This window comes from Mytilus galloprovincialis, chromosome 10 (genome assembly GCF_965363235.1).
Source record: "Mytilus galloprovincialis chromosome 10, xbMytGall1.hap1.1, whole genome shotgun sequence".
Classification (NCBI taxonomy): Eukaryota; Metazoa; Mollusca; class Bivalvia; order Mytilida; family Mytilidae; genus Mytilus; species Mytilus galloprovincialis.
The window spans coordinates 72262728-72282730 of record NC_134847.1 but is presented as its reverse complement, the minus strand read 5'-3'; the positions used below and the strand labels follow the sequence as shown (position 1 = coordinate 72282730).

At 31.9% G+C, this 20003-nt stretch overlaps 2 protein-coding genes across 2 annotated transcripts; both read right to left on the bottom strand.

The window, feature by feature from the left end:
• Positions 1-288: 288 nt before the first annotated feature.
• Positions 289-5111, bottom strand: LOC143049324 (uncharacterized). The gene is made up of 6 exons (XM_076222997.1): positions 4827-5111; positions 3719-3841; positions 2928-3034; positions 2140-2244; positions 1683-1794; positions 289-721 (listed from the first exon to the last, which is right to left on the bottom strand). The coding sequence occupies exons 1-6, from the start codon at positions 4901-4903 to the stop codon at positions 538-540; spliced, it is 708 nt and encodes a 235-aa protein (XP_076079112.1). The 5' UTR covers positions 4904-5111; the 3' UTR covers positions 289-537.
• A 1866-nt stretch (positions 5112-6977) lies between these two features.
• Positions 6978-18983, bottom strand: LOC143048316 (uncharacterized). The gene is made up of 9 exons (XM_076221938.1): positions 18824-18983; positions 17956-18022; positions 17312-17395; positions 14588-14689; positions 13188-13377; positions 12863-12976; positions 11401-11565; positions 8666-8811; positions 6978-7170 (listed from the first exon to the last, which is right to left on the bottom strand). The coding sequence occupies exons 1-9, from the start codon at positions 18898-18900 to the stop codon at positions 7018-7020; spliced, it is 1098 nt and encodes a 365-aa protein (XP_076078053.1). The 5' UTR covers positions 18901-18983; the 3' UTR covers positions 6978-7017.
• Positions 18984-20003: the final 1020 nt, after the last annotated feature.

Below are 20003 nucleotides of genomic sequence, written 5' to 3'. Positions count from 1 at the left end.
CACGTCCGGTCGAAATTGTTCTATCCGATGCTAAGAGTATGATGTGTATCACACTCTCTGTAAATTGAAACAATGCAAAAATCCTGGTCCGTAGGTGGCCTATTGTAAGGCGCCAAATTCCCCATACCAAAAAATTTGCAGTAAAAATGTAACTTCATCATAGTAGATATAACTAGAAAAACCTACCATTTGTATTGTTCTGTATATTCATGGGCTATGTGTTACTGAACTTCAAGAAAAAAGTAAATCAACAATATTAAACTACAAAGCAAATTCGAAATGGGGAAATCTATGAGCCTGACGTATATTTTAAAAATAATTTGATTGACTATCGAAATTCACATTGTTCATCTCCCGATTAATTTTGGTTATTCTTGTCTTTGCATTCCTGTTTCGTTGCACCTCACATTCCTCATAATCATGAACTATTTGATGAACATTTTGATCACAAGTGTTTTATTTCATATGTACAGTAATATGAAATATTAAAGTTTTTATTGGTCAATAATTAATCTCTTTGATCACAAATTCAATAAATTATAATTTATGTACGCTATCTGGTACATTTGTCATATGAGGCGCCGAAGGATACACAGTATTACACACGTCGTCATTGGGTTGATCATAGTTCTCAGTGTTTGTTTGAGTTGTAGTGTAAGTACTTATTGTACTTGGTGCTTTCAAACAAATTATTTCCTTCTGAGGAAGTCTTTGATATCCACTGAAAGTTAAAAGAATTAATTGTCAATTATACAAAACTCCCAAAATTGTCTCATATGTTTCATTTGTCTTAGATTTTTTCATTGCTCATGGCACAAAACTATCCATCATAATCTTTTAACTGCTTATTATGATCACCATAAAAACGAGCTTTTTATCTTTACGGGGAACATGATCGAGTTCATCATCATGGTTTGAGATTTGTGTCACGCAATAATAAATTGTCGCGAACTATTATTATTCTATTTTCCTTTAGTCATTGTGCATTTTATCCATCTTTGTATCTTTTTATGCTTTGAATTATTAATTGTCAAGTGATTAAATGGTATTTGATCTAAATAACCCGTGGAATTAAGTATAGAACTGTTTTGCCTCAACTCTATCCAAGCTATGTCAGCAGATCAGTTATTTAATGTAGATATTTTGATTTTTTTTATTGCATATACAGATACACATTATTTTCTCAAGGTACCCATAATTAGAACCTTCACACGAAATTGAAAGAAAATAATGTTTTTTTTAAACTATTATCTTGGGTGTATTTTGTTTCAACAAGATTTACAATAAATACGGGAAATGTATAGCTAATACATTTGACTTTTCATAGAACTGCTCGATGACGCCCTACAGTTTTAGTGCCTTAACTGAATATATATATATATATATAAGGTTAACACTATAACACCTATGCTGTTTTAAGTGCTTTTGGTCTATGCTATCAAATTTATTTTCAAATTGGGCAATTGTTATACTAAGGAAGTTTTTATCAATGATAACAACTTTGTTTTGGTTTTCATTTGCAAATAAGTCGTACCTGTGATTATGACAGAAAACTCTATAAGAATCTTGTTTTTAGGCTGGTGTCGAATGAGATAATTAAGAATGCAGGTTTTCTTTCTTTGATTATTTTCTATCATCTCTTCTTTCTATTGTTGACCCTTATATACATCAATAAGCCTCACCTTGTTCTCTTACATCCGTATGTTATAATCACTGCTAAGGTGACAACAAATATGAGAAACACTGCCCCAGCTGATACTGCTACTGTATGCCACAACTTCCATTCGTTTTGTGCTAGATTTGTATAGAATAATTCGACAAAATAGATTGACAATAATGATAAACAAAAGTTAAGATACATCACCTAATAATTACTCCGATAAAATATTTTTTTAGTTATCTTCTCAGCTGTTTTATGACTTTGTAGTAAACACCCCGCATCTACTGTTGCTTTAATACATTCAAATTCTCATCGTCAATATACATTTTTTTCTTCATTCCATCAAAAGACCCAGCTGTTAGTTTAGACATATTACCAGGAAGTTAATCATTACAGCTTTTGTTAAGTATCAAAGATTGTCATGAAAACATTATGAAACCTATATCTTTGCATCGTGATGCGAAGTTAATACGACATACCATGCTGACATGTATCGCCTTGAAAACCTTCCTGACAAAGACACCCGGGCATGTTACCAACAGCTACACATGATCCACCATTCTGACATTCACGTGAACAAGAAGCTTAAATAAAATGATTAGAAAGAATGTAAATCATGAGACGATAAAATAAAAACTAAAACATGTTTAATAAAAAAAAATACACATTCTGTATACGCATGTCCTTAGCGACTGTGATATATAGTTGTTTATAATATTGTTCATTATGTTGAACATAAATTAAGCCATAAGTTTGCTCGTTTGAATTGTTTCATACATGCCATGTCCAGGCTTTTTTTTTGCTGACTATGCGGTATGGGCTTTGCTCATTGTTATGGACAGTACGGTGACCTGTAGTTATTTATATCTGTGTCATGTTTGTCTCTTGTTGAGAGATATCTCATTGGCAATCATACCACATGTTTTTTTTTAATTCAAGGCATAGTGCATTTAAATCATAGATGGGTTTTACTTACACTTAAAACCAAACACACTTTATATAGTGAAAATCGTATGAATTAATGAATATTAAATTTGTACTTTAAGTAACATTGCAAAAATAATGACTAATTGTTGGTTGTTTCAAAAGTCTTGTTAGTCAGTTTATTTCTTCTGGACATAGCATATATTTATAACGAACCCCTTCCTTAAAAACCTGATTAATCTAGTTTTAATAGACTAAAATCTGAAACTTAGCTATTCAATCTCAGGTCACTATATCTACAAAGATAGTTATATTTTATTTTCAAACATTTCGTTGTACTTACGTACTGTACATTGTCCAGATCCATCTTCCCTCCATCCTGAACAGCATGCTTCTATTTGATGATAACGAATGGCGTATTTCTGTTTTGGAGTGAAGCATGTTTGTATTCTGTAACGAAAAATAAAGTTTTAAATTTTTTATAACTTTCATTATTTCCAATCTTGTCATATGCTGTACATTTGATCTAAATCACATTAACATTCATAAAGTCAGTTGTACATTTTTTTTCATTTATTTTGCTAGCATTTACAGTTTGTCACAATAAAGGGTTAGAATTTCTATATATTGATGTTTACGTTTGCCCCAAACATTTGCACTTTATCCCTTTATTTTATGTGTAGCTCTGGTATCATTTTTGTAATATCCGATAAAAATGCTACATTTAAACCTACATGCATATCACATGCCATTTGTCTCAGATCATGTACCATTTATCGAATAGCCTGTATCGTACACTGTTTAAAATTCTTTTTGACTATATCACATTAATATAAAAGCACAATAATAAATAGACCTAGAGGAATGATAATTGTTTATGGCTCTTCAATATCACACCCGTATGAACCTGAGACACCAATACAAATTTGGGAGCTCTGCATTTTGAATTTTGAGTGATCGAACGAAAATTCATAAACGGGAGTCTTGTTTGGTTTTGCGAACCTAATAGCATCGTTTGAAAAATAATCTAGGATAATACAAATGTCGTCTTAAGGAAACAATGAACAGATTAATTTTTCCTTGAATTTTTGACCCGCATCTACATTAACACAGATTTGAAGATGTGATGTTTACCGATATTTTGTACACCTCCTCCAATCAAGATGCCCACAGCTGGTTGTATATCTCTCCTGGCATATGAAAGCCTGATTGTACGATGTAAGATAATTCTCAGCTCGCTCTCTTGTACAAACATGCCTAAAAGATTTAGATATTTAAATATAAGAACAGAAATGAAAGGATCGGAGAGCTGGTTAATTATAAACATAAAGAAATGTGGTATACTTGTCAATTGTCTATCAGAGACCAATGAACGAGGATGTAAACTAAATATTATATAAACAACTCTCCATTACAAAGCAACACAACACCATTAATAATTTCGACCAATTTGTTTTAGTTATAAATTTGTGAATTGTTAACAATGTTGTATTAACGTATATATACCCCAACACCGTTAAAAGGAGGTATGTTGTTTTACCCTTGTCGATTTTTATGTCCGTTCATTCCAAGGTATTTCTGTCACATTTTTTCCATGATGTTAAAACCAAAGCAACCTGCAATAAGGTATCAATATCTATTACGAGGCTGCTTTACCGTGTGGTGGGTTTTCTCATCCATAGCTCTACAACTTCATGTCTTCCTAGTACTTTAAAGCGGGGGTGACATAAGTGAGCCATACTCCACAATCCACATGTTACAAATGTTGTGTGTTATATCCCTATAACTAAATCTATACCTCTGATGGTGAACGGTACGTCCTCGAGAATACAATTCAACTGCTAGCTTCTTTATTTCGTTCATGATTTAATTTATACGTCATCAGTTGATAAATTATGTAATTATACTCGAATTATTTTGCCTGCTAGGCCATTAGGCATGTTAGGTCCTTCTTCCTTTTGTTGTTTTATGTGGTGTTTTTTTTTTGCATCTTTACCTTTTATCCTCAATTGTATCCGAAGAAATTCAGTTTTTCGAGAAGCATGTCACGTGGAATTGAAATGTAATTGCCACTTTACATTGAACAAACAAAAATAAATCCTACATTTTTTTGGTATTTAGTAAATACATTTATACATCTGTATAGTTTCCATCTTTCAGCAGATAATAATAATATTTACATAGATATTAATAAAGTAGTTCTAAACAGTACAATTTAATAAGAGTGAATCTTTTTACTCACCCCGATAAGCAAGCCAAATGGTACATACAATCCATAACAATAAGTACATAAAGTTCCAGCTTAATGCATATTTCCATGACTTTTGATATGACGTGCACCTCGTATGTGCGTTTATTGTATATCGTTCTTATTTTTAAATTGATATTATTTCCATCTCTATCAATCTCAATCTTATAATCTTCATAGTGTGTTTATTTACTACTTCATGAATTTTCACCTGTTCTATAAGTACTAATTCAACATTCTGATAAGATATCAGAATATGGAATAAAAGGTTTTGATAGACAATCTCAAGTAGATCCAATGTGATAGAAGGCCACCATGTAGACCGCAGTAACTTCCAAATAAACCTAAGAATGCTTGCAGTGTTTTTTTGTATTTATCGTTATGAATGTTATTGAGATTTGAACAAGTTTACTGTAAATTGCCTATTTTTATATTTTTTTTAAATATTGTACTAATCTTTTTAGACTTCAGGGTCATTTTAGAAGACTCTTTGAAAACCTTGTGTTGAGCCCAGATGTCGTTTTATTTTCATTTAGTTCTTAAGTTGCTGTATCACTGACTTAGACCTCCTATTCCCCTCATTATAACAAACAAAATAATCGAATATAACTAGAAAACTACATACTCTCTTTTCCACCAACAAAAATTAAAACAAACAAAAGTGGACGCCTTTGTAACACTGCTGATGAGTGTATGATCTACAATTTGTATTGATATGAAGATAGCGTTAAGAGTAAAAGATAAACATAGTTACATTTTATTCCAATTTTCAGGGTTAAAGAAATGAATTGGTATCACATTTTCATTTTAGAGTAACAGAAATGTAAATAAACAGTGCCACACCTTTTTATAAGATTAAACATTCCAAAAGAGTAGTTTGAGAGTAAATAAGGAAACCTATCAATTTCCTCTGAAATATGATCAAATTCCCATGATCTTTAGGAATAACCTGTTTTATTATTGACCAATCCGTCATTTTAAGAATTCCCTCTTTTTCAATTCCTGACTATCAAATACATCAGCCTATGTATTTAAATTGGAATTACTTGACAATTTCCAGATATACAGCCGCGACAGGAAGATGGAGAGGAGATGTATTTAGTTACCCCAGAATGCCATTAAGTAATTCCGCTCGACTGCTTATATATATATATATATATATATATATATATATATATATATATATATATATATACATATTATTTTATTGAATTAAAACTATTCATACCGGAAATGTTGGATTTTTTAGTAATCTATATATATTTCTATACACAAGAACATTTATTATAGTGATCTTTATATACATATATATATATATGTCTAAATAGTCTTTCAGTTTGTTTTTTTAACTAAACCCTTTTATTTTGCAGAATAGTTTAACACAGACTAATATAATAAGAATAAGCATACTGACGAGATTTTCATTCTCATAATTTTAATGGTTGATAAACTTTGTCAAGTATAATTTGATTATTTGAAAATGTACATGGTTTGTCAATATATCTACTCGAGCATTTTCATCCTTGAACGTGTAATTTTATATGCAATTCGTAAATATACTCAAGCCCAAAAACTACTAGATGTTGAAATTACTAAAAGATTGAGTAATTTCAAATTAAGGTACATGAATTGTTAGAATAAAGATAACTTGCATTATCTTATTATTCATAACACATGTTCATATAATATGTATCTGCAACTAACAAAATCCAGTATTTCATGTTTGTATTTAGTTCTTTTCAATGGGGTTGAGTTTTTGATCTTATGCAAATTTATTTTTTCCATTGCCTGTACATTGACTTTTTTGTATAAGACACACACTTGCCTAGTATCGAAAAACGTATATGTATGCTGATCTCTAGATACTTTTTTTGTGTCGTTAGATTGATGATTTGAATGGTTATAGTTCATTACTGTATACTTATTTCTATTTTGATCAATTTGGGATGTTATACCCATATCTTTTTTTTTTTTTATCAATTTGGGATGCACTTTTTAAATGAAAAAGAGACCAACCTTGACCATAGACGCACCAGTTATCAGTTTCTTAACTGGAATTTTCAATTAGAAAATAGATGTAAAAATAGTTGGAATGGTTTAACTATCTTTGGTAAATATAATGTGTAGTTAAAGAAGTTGTTGAAGTTATAACAAAGCAGACAGTAGCGTTTAATTGAATATATTCTTATGAGTTATTATGACAGCCATGGATTTCCATATTCATGTACGGTTTGTAACTCTTATTCCACGTCAAGGTGAAGAATCGGATAAATCTGGTATCTAACGGTTCTGGTAGATTGACTTTGTGAGCACTGCTAGACGTGGTACCAGAGAAAGTCTGCAAAATACCAAACACCATTAAATGTCTGATTCTATACACAAAATACGAATGGTATGGATGACTTTATGATCAGATTAGCTAAATGCACTACTAAATTATTTATAGAAAGCTTTATTGTTTTTACATCTACTTTTGTATCATTTCTAGATTTATTTTTTTCCATTATGCATATTTATCTTTTAAGAAGTTTCATTACAACTAGAACACACCCGTGATATCGCGGGTCCGTGACTGAATTAAAGTATATAACTATGCGCAAGCCTTATCTTAGTATTAGTACTGTCATCTGATAAAGTCATGTCGATTATAAGATACTCAATTTTCTCTGCTTTCAAATCTTTCTGTTTGAACCCGTCGAAATGGAACTTATCAATTATTGGTAATGTTCATTATTTGGAAAACAAAAGGTCCTGGAATGGAGTATTTTTTAATCAACAGCATTTTCCTATATTAGTTATAAATAAAGTTGAATTCTTTGGTTCGCTGTTTTACGTCATGCCCGCTAACAAATTGAAACTTATTTTTAGTCCAGATTTTTAGTATTCGTATTGTTATCTTAGAAAGTCTTACGGATTAAAATACTACAATAGGTAACAATTTGACAATTTAGTAGTGTCAACCCTGTGATTATGACCCGTGTGTATAGCATATTAATCCTGAATACACCGTTTGGTGGTGCGCTTGTCAGATGCGGAACGTACAGATAAGGTAACAGGTAACAGGTGATTATACTATTGGTATCGGTATCGGACTCGACACGGAACTTCCTAATTATTGGCAATATTAATTACGTGGAAAACAAAAGGGCCTGGAGTGGTGTAATTTTTAATCTACTCCTATGTACAATATTAGTTGTATATAAAGTTGAATTCTTTGATTCGTCGTTTTTACGTGATGACGGCTGACAAATTGGACCTCGTAATTTTAGTATTATAGATACATCCGTAGATTAATACCCATGTTTACAAACGAAAATATCAATTTCTGAAGTTAGAGATTCGTTAAGTGATTTTTCGTATTGGCGTTCATATGAATGTTCTTGCCTAAACAATAAAAATCCAGATATAGACTTAATGAGGGACCTTATAAGAATAGCCGATCATATAAACTGTATTTTCCAGAAATCTGGATTTGTAAGACTACTTTATGAAACTCGTTTAGGCTTACTAAGAAAATGTAAAATGTTTTGACCTTTGCCTTTTTATCAAGCCGAGGAGAGACCGATGACTGCCTTCTTAGTTTAAAGAGAAGCGAAAGATACAAGAGGGACATTCACACTCACAAGTCGCAAATAAACTGACAGCCATTGCTAAAAAAACCCCAAAAAAAACAGACAAACAATAGTACACAAAACACATATATAAAACTAAAGACAAAGCAACGTGAACCCCACCAAAAACTGGAAGTGATCTCAGGTGTTCTGGAAGAATAAGTTTGACGTGTATTCTTGTTACTGAATGAAAAACCCAAACACCTCAATTTAATCACTTACATATACATTTCCGTTGGAACTCGATGTGTAATTATGGAATATGTTTCCATCAATGCTATGTTGTATGTAGAAACTGCCAGTATTATAAGCCGAAGGGCTGGAACTTCGACCTTTGATTTGAAAGTTGTCTATATGAGATACATTTCCTAAAAGTAAAATTATTGTATTCTAAAATATAAATTCTATAGTAGCCGTTGATAGCCGAGTATTCTGATTTTGTGTCTATGGTGAACTGCATTAGAAAATTGAAGACTACATTTGAAATATGTAGACATGGTCATAAGTGTTTGAACTCTAACATGTACAATGTAGCACCTCATAAAAACATAATTCTGGAATATGCTTGATGTCATAATCTACTGAATATTCTAGTTAGTATTAGTTACATGATATATAAGGCATGGATATGTTATTGTTACATATCAGCTCAATTATCTATAGTAAAGGATCCGACAAATTAATGCAAGATACAGTCACAGAAAATAATGTTAAGACGAGTTGTATATACATAATGTACACAGCCATGTATCACCATCATTGCTGGTGATCCGATGTATAAATCTGTTGTAGAGTTGTCACTGACTCAGACGTACTAATAAATATAGTTATTTTCTGTAACTGTATCTTGCATTAATTAGTAGGATCATTTACTATATGCCTTATATATCATGTACTGTAGTACGACGCTAGATTAAAACTGACGAGGAAAGGTAACACACGGTAACCAAAAGCTTTATTATATGTGAAGCCAAGGTGGTCGTGTGGTCTAGCGGGACGGCTACAGTGCAGGCGATTTGGTGTCACGATTTCTCAGTAGCATGGGTTCGAATCCCGGCGAGGGAAGAACAAAACATTTGCGAAAGCAAATTTACAGATCTAACATTGTTGGGTTGATGTTTAGACGAGTTGTATATATACATATATATATATATATATATATATAAACGAGTCTAAATTGAAAGCTTCGTTCAAACCTATGATTGCGTTGGATAAAAACCGCAATTTTTATACGTGTGCATGTAAAACAAATTTCGTTGCAGAAGGGTCTAAAAACAGCACAAACAACATTTTCCAAAAGATCAAAAAAGTGAAAAAGTATATTTAAACAATTATATATATTTATATATATATATATATCAACAGTGTAATCCCCCCCCCCCCAAAAAAAAAGAAGAAAAAAACAAATATATGCACTATAGGCGAAAAAATAAGTGAATAATTCATCATCTACAATTCTTAGCTTAATTTGACAAAATAGAGCCAAACTGGCTGCTAAAAACGTATTATTATTTCGCTATTTCACTTTCATCAATGATTCGGAAAAAAACCAAGAATGTGTCCTTAGTACACTAATTCCCCATCCGCACTATCATTTTCTATGTTCAGTGAACCATGAAAATGGGCTAAAACTCTAATTTGGCATTAAATATAGAATGACCATCTCATAGGGAACATGTGTATCAAAAACTTTCCTTGACCAAAAACTTACCCTGAAGCGGGACAGACGGATAAACAAACGAACGGATGCACAAACCAGAAAACATAATGGCCATACATGGGGATTGAATCATAGTTCAAATTTTTAATATATCTCGTAGATAGTGCACCTTTTATCAACATTGTGATGCAAAAACACAATTGTTAATCTTGGTTAGAAACGACTTCAAACGCGATAGCACATCGTCATTTGTACGGATATGTTGTTTTTCGTGCCCAAAAATTTAGAAACGACCCTGGTTAACGTATCGATCCTTTAAATAAACTTTTTTACAAAGGTAACCAATTCAACACTGTAAGTAGATTTTTGAATATTATTTATCTTTTTATTGCTATAAATATTTATTTTTTTTATCAGTAAACTAAAAGGAAACTAAATACTATTGTTTAGGTATATGCGCTTTCATGGATCTACAATCTGTAGTTATCTGTATCTTGCTATTGTGCACGGTCATGGTTTTCTCTGACTGTTTTGACGTATTTACACTAAATCAGTTTGATGTTGGATGTAAACTGATCGATAATTTAGTTTTAGTTGTTTTTGGTTTTGAATCTTCTGTCAGTAACTGTCAGTACTATCATATTTGTACTTACTGTATTATTGTTGTTGCGATGTACAAGTACTCGGTCACGTCCACCCTGTTTATGTTAGATGTATTTCTATTTGTATCCATCTGATGATTTAAGCTTCCATCACCTGATTTTTATAAGTCGTTCTCATGTTGTGCTATTACTGTCCCAAGTTAGAGGAAAGTTGGGAGCCCACTTACATGTTTAACCCCACCCTACTCTGTATGTATGTATGAAACAAAGATGTGATGTATTGCCGATGAGACAGCTCTTCACAAGAGTCCAACAGTAAAAGAGTGTTTGTCCCAAGTCAGGAGCCTGTGGTTCGGTTGCTATCATCTGTAATTTGACCTTAAGTTGTTAATATCTGTGTCATTTGGTCTCTTGGGTAGTAGAGTTGTCTCATTGGCAATGATCCACCACATTCAAATGCCAAAGATAGCAAGTAATGATAGATCATATTATGGCCTAAAACTCATTTGCAAATGGCTTTACTCAATAGAACAATTGTCTAGTGTACCTTGTGAATATTGCTATACAACCTGGTCCTATTGCATATGCAATGAATAACTAGAAATTAATCTTCAAATCAAAGAGGCAATTTCAGATTCGTGGTGGTCCTAACATAAAATGGATAGCAATTGTTTCTTGATATTTATTTTACCAACCTAAATCTACTTGTAAATAAGACGTTGAATCCATTCCGTACCATCCACCTGCATTCCATCTTGCATCCTTCGCCGAATACGTAGTGTACATATTGTATCCTGTTAAACTGGCATCGGGTATAGCTTTGGCATTTGTTGGTCCAATTAGATTGTTACTGCTACAGTCTTTTTATGGAGACAATTGGTTAAAATGATAAATTGTATATTAATTAAGCTATATTGACTATATTTGAAATGTTTTTGTTTTTATGTCTTTGAAAATTATTATTTAAAATTGATAGCTTATATTTGCTAATTTGCCTGTTTTCTTGCTTTTAAGTTCATGGCTCTTTGTGAGCTATTGTTTGCTTTAAAGTTCATCTTGGTCTTTTTGAGCTATTGCAATTACTTAAAGTCCGTCCTCCGTAGTCGTAAACGTTTACAAAAATTCTCTCCTCTAAAACCACAAGGTCAAGAATAAAAATTTCCTACTTCCTTTTGGTCATTTAACCAATCTATTACCTTTTTGGTAGTGAGAAACAACCAAACAATGACGTTTCATAGAGCGTTACTCTTTTTGTGATGTTTTGTGGTACATTTTTCACATAGAACACCACTTTGAATTATATATAGCGTAAACACGAAATTGGTGATCCTATTATCATTTAACATCATTGAACGCAAATTTACATAATGGATTTGAAATTGGAGATTTCATGACTTTTAGATAAATTTAAGAACATTTTTTTGCAGATTTTATGTGATTTCTTTACAAATGATATGAAACTATTTTGATATTTAAGATAATACAAGAGATAAATGTATTCTATTTTTGTTTTTCAGTTTAAGTTCCACGAGCTTAATCTTTACCAAAATCTGTGACATAGTTATTTACTGTAACTTATCCAATTTTAACTAAATTCCAGCTACATGATTTTAGGATACTTAAAATACTTTTTTGTTTCTGCCATCAAACAAACAAGGCTGCCATGACTAAAATAAACCAGAAGGTTAAGTCAATTTAAATTGTTTTAATTAAAAAAAAAACAAGCTTTTGGAGAAATTATGACAGGGCGAAAATGGTCAGAATGCATGAACTACCTCCTTTCCTTGATCAGATCACTTCTTTTAGGAGTTATTGCCTATAAATAGCATGTTTTGAATAGAAAAGTTTTTAAGCCTTGACCTATTATCTTGGAAACTGTTTTGTATAGATAGAAACTGTAAATGAAAAGTTGGAGCAATAGAAGATCTTCAAAATTGCCTATATGACCGACACCACTTGATATAATAAAGGAGCTATTGCCCTTAAATGATGATTTTTCATTAATTTATGAGTTTGTCTTTTGTTTCAATAGTTGATAAGAGGTTGTCGATCCAGTCTGTTGAGAGTCTCATAATAAATCTAATTGTGATTGGTTTTTTTTATTTGAAAGAGTGAGATATTGTTGGCCTATTATTATTTTATTATTTTGATACGTACCAATTTCACATCTAAGACCACCATATGGGTTGGGACAGTAACACTTGTATCCCGTAGTTTCATCTAAACAAACGCCTTGATGGACACAAGGTTTCTTTGTGCAATATATTATTCCTAAGTAAGAAAGAATAAAATGTCAAGATATGGTTGTTTTTTATTTGTTATTTAATGTACTTATATTAGGAATCAATGTTCGATCAGTCTGTTTTCAAAAATAAGCATATTTTGGAAAGCATGTCTTGAAAAAAAATGAAGTAGTTCAGAACAAAAATGCACCGAAAAATTTAATAGTTCCACTATTTTTCCATTAGTGAAATATGCTTACCACGGGTAACAATTTTGAATACACTATCAGCAAAATGACCATGTATATCTGTAGCTCTAATTGTTATTGTGTAAGTGGCGTCAGAATCGGGAATCAGTCCATGTATTCGACCGGAATCAGGTTCTAGTTTTACCCCAGGTGGTAACATTCCGGCTACAATATCATACACAATCGGTTGTCCTTCCGGATCCTACGACGACATAATGTTAACTAGATTCACATTAATATATAGTTTTCTTATGAGACAACACAATTTTTTTTAATCTGTTACATAATTTTGTACTTGGAATTTAATGGTTCTTTAGGTAATTTTATTGGAGTGCAAAAGCGTGGACCGAAGCACATTTTTTATGTAGCACGGAAAAATCTATAAATGTTCGACCTGATAATTCTAATAATAACATTTATATGCTATGATAATGAATGTATGAGAGAAAATCAAGTTTTAAAATTTCATTTGTTCTCCTGTGCAGTGTTATCACGATGTCATAATAATCACTTATGCTCCGTTAAGATTTTCAAATAGATATAAGAAGATGTGGTATTTATTGCCAATGAGACAACTCTCCATCCAAATCACAATTTGTAAAAGAAAAACAATTAAACGCTAAAGTACGGTATTGAATACAAAGCACTAGCTCACACCGAACAGCAAGCTATAAAGGGTCCCACAATGACTAGTGTTAAACCAATGAAACTGGAAAACCAACAGTCTAATCCATATACAAACGAGAAACTTTTAAGAACAACATCAACAAACGACAACTACTGAACATCAGATTCCAAACTTAGGACAGGTGCAAACAAATGCAAGGGGGTTAAACGTTTTAATAGGTAACATTCTTCACCCTTACCCGAACCAATAGTATAATATAGGGAGACACACTATAAAATGTCAATTGAAATGGCTTAACTCAATCAAAAGGCATAGTAACACAAGTGCACATAAATTTGAACGGAAACATTTGATCTATGAGACAATATAAATACAAAAACAAATTAAATAAGTTTTGAATAAATAAAGGCAATAGTAGTATACCGCTGTGAGATGTTGAATAATTTCAGAAAGTCAACCATAAAGGCTCGAATATATGTCTACAGATTAATGATCTTTAAAAGTGTAAAACATGCCGCCATGTAGTTTCAGAGGATACGATTTTTAAAATTGACGTACTGCTTCTGGCTTTAATTCTTCTATCGGATCAGAACCAAATGTCAAACATTTGAAGGAACCTTTTATACAATTCTATTTTTTATTTTGCATGCATTGCCTATTTATCGGTTAAATAAATGTTTTAGCCTTTCAATCATACAGTCTTCAGTGTTCCTATAATATATGATTGAAAATAAGAGTTGTAACACATACCATTTAAAAAAAATTGCATTCACATAATGTATACCTTAGCTATGACGTTTACATCTATTTTGTCTCCTGCGTGGAATTCTCCAATATATCCAAACGTAGAATGTTCTTCCCAGATAGGAGGTTGACTTAGAATTAGCTGAAATGATTTGAAATCGATTTGGGCCAAGCTTGATAAAGGGTATTGCCAACTGCTCGCATCGTTTTCACACCTCTGACCCACAATTGATTTTTTTCCATTTGTTCACTCATTTTTGCTTTTTGTTTCTCATTAAACACACAAGCCTAATCTTGCAAAAATGAATGTATTTGTTTGTGTTACACAATTATTAAAATGCAACCAACTTCGCAATACTTTGTTATATTAAAATTTTGTCTTTGGCAATTCATAATTTTACTATAACAATTGCCAAAGACAACATTTTAATATAACAATTGCCAAAGACAAAATTGTAATATAACACTTTCAAAAAACCAAAATGTGTTCTTGCTTATTTTTTATACAACCAAACACTTCAAAAAAATACATTTAAAATATAGCTAATATTTTAATTGTATATTGTTAGTTTTTTTTAATGTTTTATTTGTTTATGTTTAAAGTATCAAACTAAGGGTTAACAAAACTTGATGTTCGTATCTGACAAACGTGGAATGTATCGGCAGTTGTGAGTGGTCATTCTCTTATCATTTGGGTTGTCTACCTTTCCTCATTGAGGTGAGTTCAACTGTACAGTTTACTGGCATTTAAATAAGTATTCGTCTTTTTTCTAGTAGAGGAGGACAATTAGAATGTTCTTTCTCCATCATTCCTTTACAAGTTATAACTCAGTCAAAGGTGACCTAAGATGCATTTGGTCATTATTTGAAGTTCCTTTTTATATAGCTCTGTAACTGTTTCGGTCTTTATGCATGCTCTTAAGAACCTGTGTCGCACACCTTGGTCTATGTACATATTAAACAAAGGAAACAGATGGATTCATAACAAAATTGTGTTTTGGTGATGTGTTTGTAGATCTTACTTTACTGAACATTCTTGCTACTTACAATTTTCTCTATCTATAATAAACTTGGCCCTTTAGTTACAGAGGAAAATATTTTGTGAAACAATTTACATAATTTACCAAATATTAATGAAAACTGTTAAAAACTGACTTTAAAGGGCAATAACTCCTTAAGGGGTCAACTGACCATTTTGGTCATGTTGACTTATTTGTTGATCTTACTTCAGGGCAGATAGAGATTGACTTGATAAAAATTTAACCCCTCGTCAGATTTGTTCTAAATGCATTGGTTTCAGAGAAAAAAGCCAAAATCTATATTTTATCCCTATGTTTTATTTTTAGCCATGTCAGCCATCTTGATTGGTGGGCTTGGTCAACGCACATATTTCTTAAACTAAATACCCTAAGTTTGCTTAAATTTTGCCCAGTAGTTTCAAAGGAGAAGATTTGTGTAAAAGATTACAAAAATTTACGAAAAATTGGTAAAATTAAATATAAAGGGCAATTACTCCTTAAGGGGTCAATTGACCATTTTGGTAATGTATGACTTATTTGTAGATCTTACTTTGCTAAACATTATTGCTGTTTATAGTTTATCTCTATCTATAACAATATTCAAGATAATAACCAAAAACGGCAAAATTTCCTTGAAATTACCAATTCAGGGGCAGCAACCCAACAACCGGTTATACGATTCATCTGAAAATTTTCAGGGCAGATAGATCTCGACTTAATAAACAATTTAACACCGTATCAGATTTGCTCTGAATGCTTTTGTTTTAGAGTTATAAGCCAAAATCTACATTTTACCCCAATGTTCTATTTTTAGCCATGACAGCCATCTTGGTTGGTTGGCCGGGTCACCGGTCATATTTTTAAACTAGATACCCCAATGATGATTGTGGCCAACTTTGGTTAAGATTAGCCCAGTAGTTTCAGAGGAGAAGATTTTTGTAAAAGTTAACGACAGACGATGGACGCCGAGTGATGAGAAAAGCTCACTTGGTCCTTTGGACCAGGTGAGCTAAAAAAGCTCCTTGTAAGCATGCCATTTATAAAGTTTTTATTTTTTAACGGTATTGTTTTATTGTGCCGATTTTTTTATCCTGGTATCTATGATGAGTTTTTTTGCAACCACTGGGTCGATGCCACTGCTGGAGGAGATTTATTTCCCCGAGGGTATTACACGCCCAGTAGTCAGCACATCGATATGTTCATAATTATAAATTAACTGTTAACAAAACTTTGAATTTTGAAAAAACGAAGGCTCTTCTACCTCAGGAATAGATTACCTTAGCTCTATTTGGTAAAAGTTTAAGAATTTTGGTCCTCAATGCTCTTCAACTTCGTACTTTATTTTGCCTTTTAAACATGTTTTGATTCGAGCGTCACTGATGAGTCTTATGAAGACGAAACGCGCGTCTGGCGTAAATATAAAATTTTAATCCTGGTATCTATGATGAACTTATTTGTCTCCATTCATACCGACATCCAAGTTAACAGTTTCGTTAATGGTTGTCTTTATTGAAACTCGGATAGCTTGCCTTTAAACGATTAAGTTTTGAATACATATAACCTTTGAAATGACCTGTAAGCCCATTCATAAGTTGTTTAAACTTGGTCTAACAATCTGTTTTCTGTTGATGGCCTTTTGTTATCCGGAACCTTACTGACAATGCAAAATACAATAATGATATATTTCTTGAATTTCTTAAATAAATACACTGCATTGACGTAAAAATTACAATCCAACGATATACCTGTATTATGTAATTTAAGTCTTCATTATCAAAGATGACTTTGCCTGTTTCATTGTATCCAATCTTTATATCTCCATCATTACTCTACAATTGATAAAATAAATAAACGACAGATTCTTTAAATCTCTACATACATCTTCTGAGTATATACAGATGCAATTTTTAAAGTAAACTGCCTGTAATCTAGAACGTATTTCTCTTATTCTCGTCTAACCAAACAAGACGGTAGTGTATATAATATGATAGACTTTAACAATTATTGTTTTGTTTGTAGTTGTGTATTATTACACCGATATTTTATGTGCCCTTTCTGTACTCAAGTTTATTGTACACCTTTTCCTTGCCATATTTCACTAATCAAAATAAAAGCGGATAGGGCCTAGAGATCTTAATACATATAAACTTTAACATATATATTGGAATTGTCTACATAATGGTCTACTTAGACGTTCTTTTCATCTGTACATGTCTTTTGAACATTTCGTGTTGTCGATGTTTTTGTCTCTTTGGCGAAATCGATATTGAATTTAAACGTTTATAGACCTATTACAATTTATAGGGTTATAAAAGAAAAGTCCTTCTTCGCCAGTTTTACGACATAGAGTACATTGCATATACAAATGAAATATAACATAAACATTTACCTTCATAGTAAAATCACCAGAGGTAGCAGCATGAACTAAAACATGAGGTGGAGTTACTAGCATTGGACTGAAAAGTATAAAGTTATTGTTCCTTATATTTCCTATTAGGGGAAAGGGCAATTGTCACTATATACATCTAGAAAAAATATATAGTTTTCTCGTTTGAATTGTTTTACATTTGTCATTTTAAAGCTGAGTATACGGTTTAGGTTTTACTCATTGTCGAAGGCCCTACGGTGACTTTTGTTGTTAATTTCTGTGTCATTTGGTCTCATGTGAAGAGTAGCCTCATTGGTAATCATACCACATCTTATTATTTATATATATATATCCTGTTCATTATACAGAAAGAAAAAAACACAAGTTTGGATGTAATGCACTTTACACGTGTTCATTGAATGACGAATTTTTGTTAGATCATTGACGTACATATAGGCCTCGCTTATTGCAATACCATAAAGAACGGAATTAAAATGTACAATGTAAAGATATAAAAAAAAATATCGGCGACTCTTTCACAAAACATAATTATTACAATAAACTTGACTTGACGGTTAATTGAACTGAATTTTTTTCACAAAATAGAGCTGAAGGATATCAAAGAAATATTCAATCTCATGCATGCAAGTCGAAATCCAACTGACAATGTCATGACCAAAAATGAAATGCAAAAGACGACTAAATTACAGACCAGTATACAAAACACAACATATAAAACTTAAGGATGAGCAACACAAACATAGTCAAAAACCGGGGGTATTTTTACTTATGCAGAAGATTGTTTGTAAAATGAGCCGCCTTTATTAAAAGGGGCAAATAATGCAATCCAGATTACTGGTTACAACTTTAAATATTATAAGTAACTTACTCAAAATTAGTTTGTGATGAAATAATGGAAACAAGAGAAAATCCAAACAGAACAACAAGCGCCATCTTGGCAGCCATCTTTGAATCAATTCTTCGTTAGATGAGCGTAATTTTTGAAGGGAGGAACTTCAGTTGTCTGTCAAGGTATGCTGCCGGCCTCTTCGACCTTGTTGAAGAAAACATAAGTACGAAGTTACGGACCGACGACCTGAAACCAAGATAGAGATATATTCATAATTATGTTTCTCAGATAATATGAATTTTAATCCATTAATTAAGTTTTGACGATGATAAATGTTACATGTGTTTGTTTTAGTTGCTTTGAAGTTCTTAAACAAGTTGGAAAACCTTTGTTTCTAGGTGGAAATGAACTTTGGATTAATGAACTAGGAAGTAGCCGTATCTTTCAGTTCTGTTTTACACAATATGTCATGTCATTGTGTACAATGACCAAAATCAGTTTTATGTTGTCAAGATTTTAAAAATATTTCAGGTAAACATTTTTCTTTAGAAAAACAAGAAATTAAAAATGTAAAAACTAATTCTGTAAGACTATTTCTAGAAATTTTGCTTTGACCTTTCACTTTAAAATTAGCGAGTTTTTTTTAAACAGTACTGTTTGCTAATTAGATAGATAGAGCGAGATGAAAATAATCAGATAAGGATTTGCATGTTTTGTCAAGAATTTTAAATCTGTTTGCAATATGCAGTTGTATATCATTATAAGCCTTTGCCTACAACCCCCTCCCTTTTTTTAATATACCAACTCTATATCGTATGTGTTTGGGAGAAACACTCAGCTCCTTTAGCCGGATTTGCATAATGGTGTGACCGTCTTCAAACATATTTGTTTAAACAAGTTTCAAAAAAAAAGTTTACTGTCGATTTGCAAAGATTTTTCATTAACGAAAAATGAATGCAATAATAGTTTGAATATTTATCAAACTAGCGAATGAGTGAAATGTTTTGTTTGTAAAACGTTGATGTGTACCTCAGCTTTGTATGTGTGTTGTTGATATTTCAAGCACTGTTAAGTTCACTCGTAGTTTCTTAATTACTTCATTATACAGTATGAGACCATGTAGATTTTTGCTCTGAGGTTGTGAATTACGAAACCCGTACGTGGCAGTTGCAGTAATGCTTAGGATTGCCAGTGTTCCTGATGGAGGGCGGCTGTTCTC

Excerpts from the sequence above, each read along its gene's own strand:
- LOC143049324 (XM_076222997.1), bottom strand. The coding sequence starts at position 4,903 with ATGGAAATATGCATTAAGCTGGAACTTTATGTACTTATTGTTATGGAT. Across the intron at positions 3,842-4,826 it reads CATTTGGCTTGCTTATCGGG|GCATGTTTGTACAAGAGAGC; the intron begins GTGAGTAAAAAG and ends TAAATCTTTTAG. Across the intron at positions 722-1,682 it reads TACGGATGTAAGAGAACAAG|TGGATATCAAAGACTTCCTC; the intron begins GTGAGGCTTATT and ends TTTAACTTTCAG.
- LOC143048316 (XM_076221938.1), bottom strand. The coding sequence starts at position 18,900 with ATGGCTGCCAAGATGGCGCTTGTTGTTCTGTTTGGATTTTCTCTTGTT. Across the intron at positions 13,378-14,587 it reads ATGTAAACGTCATAGCTAAG|GATCCGGAAGGACAACCGAT; the intron begins GTATACATTATG and ends ATGTCGTCGTAG. Across the intron at positions 7,171-8,665 it reads GTTCCAACGGAAATGTATAT|ACTTTCTCTGGTACCACGTC; the intron begins GTAAGTGATTAA and ends GGTATTTTGCAG.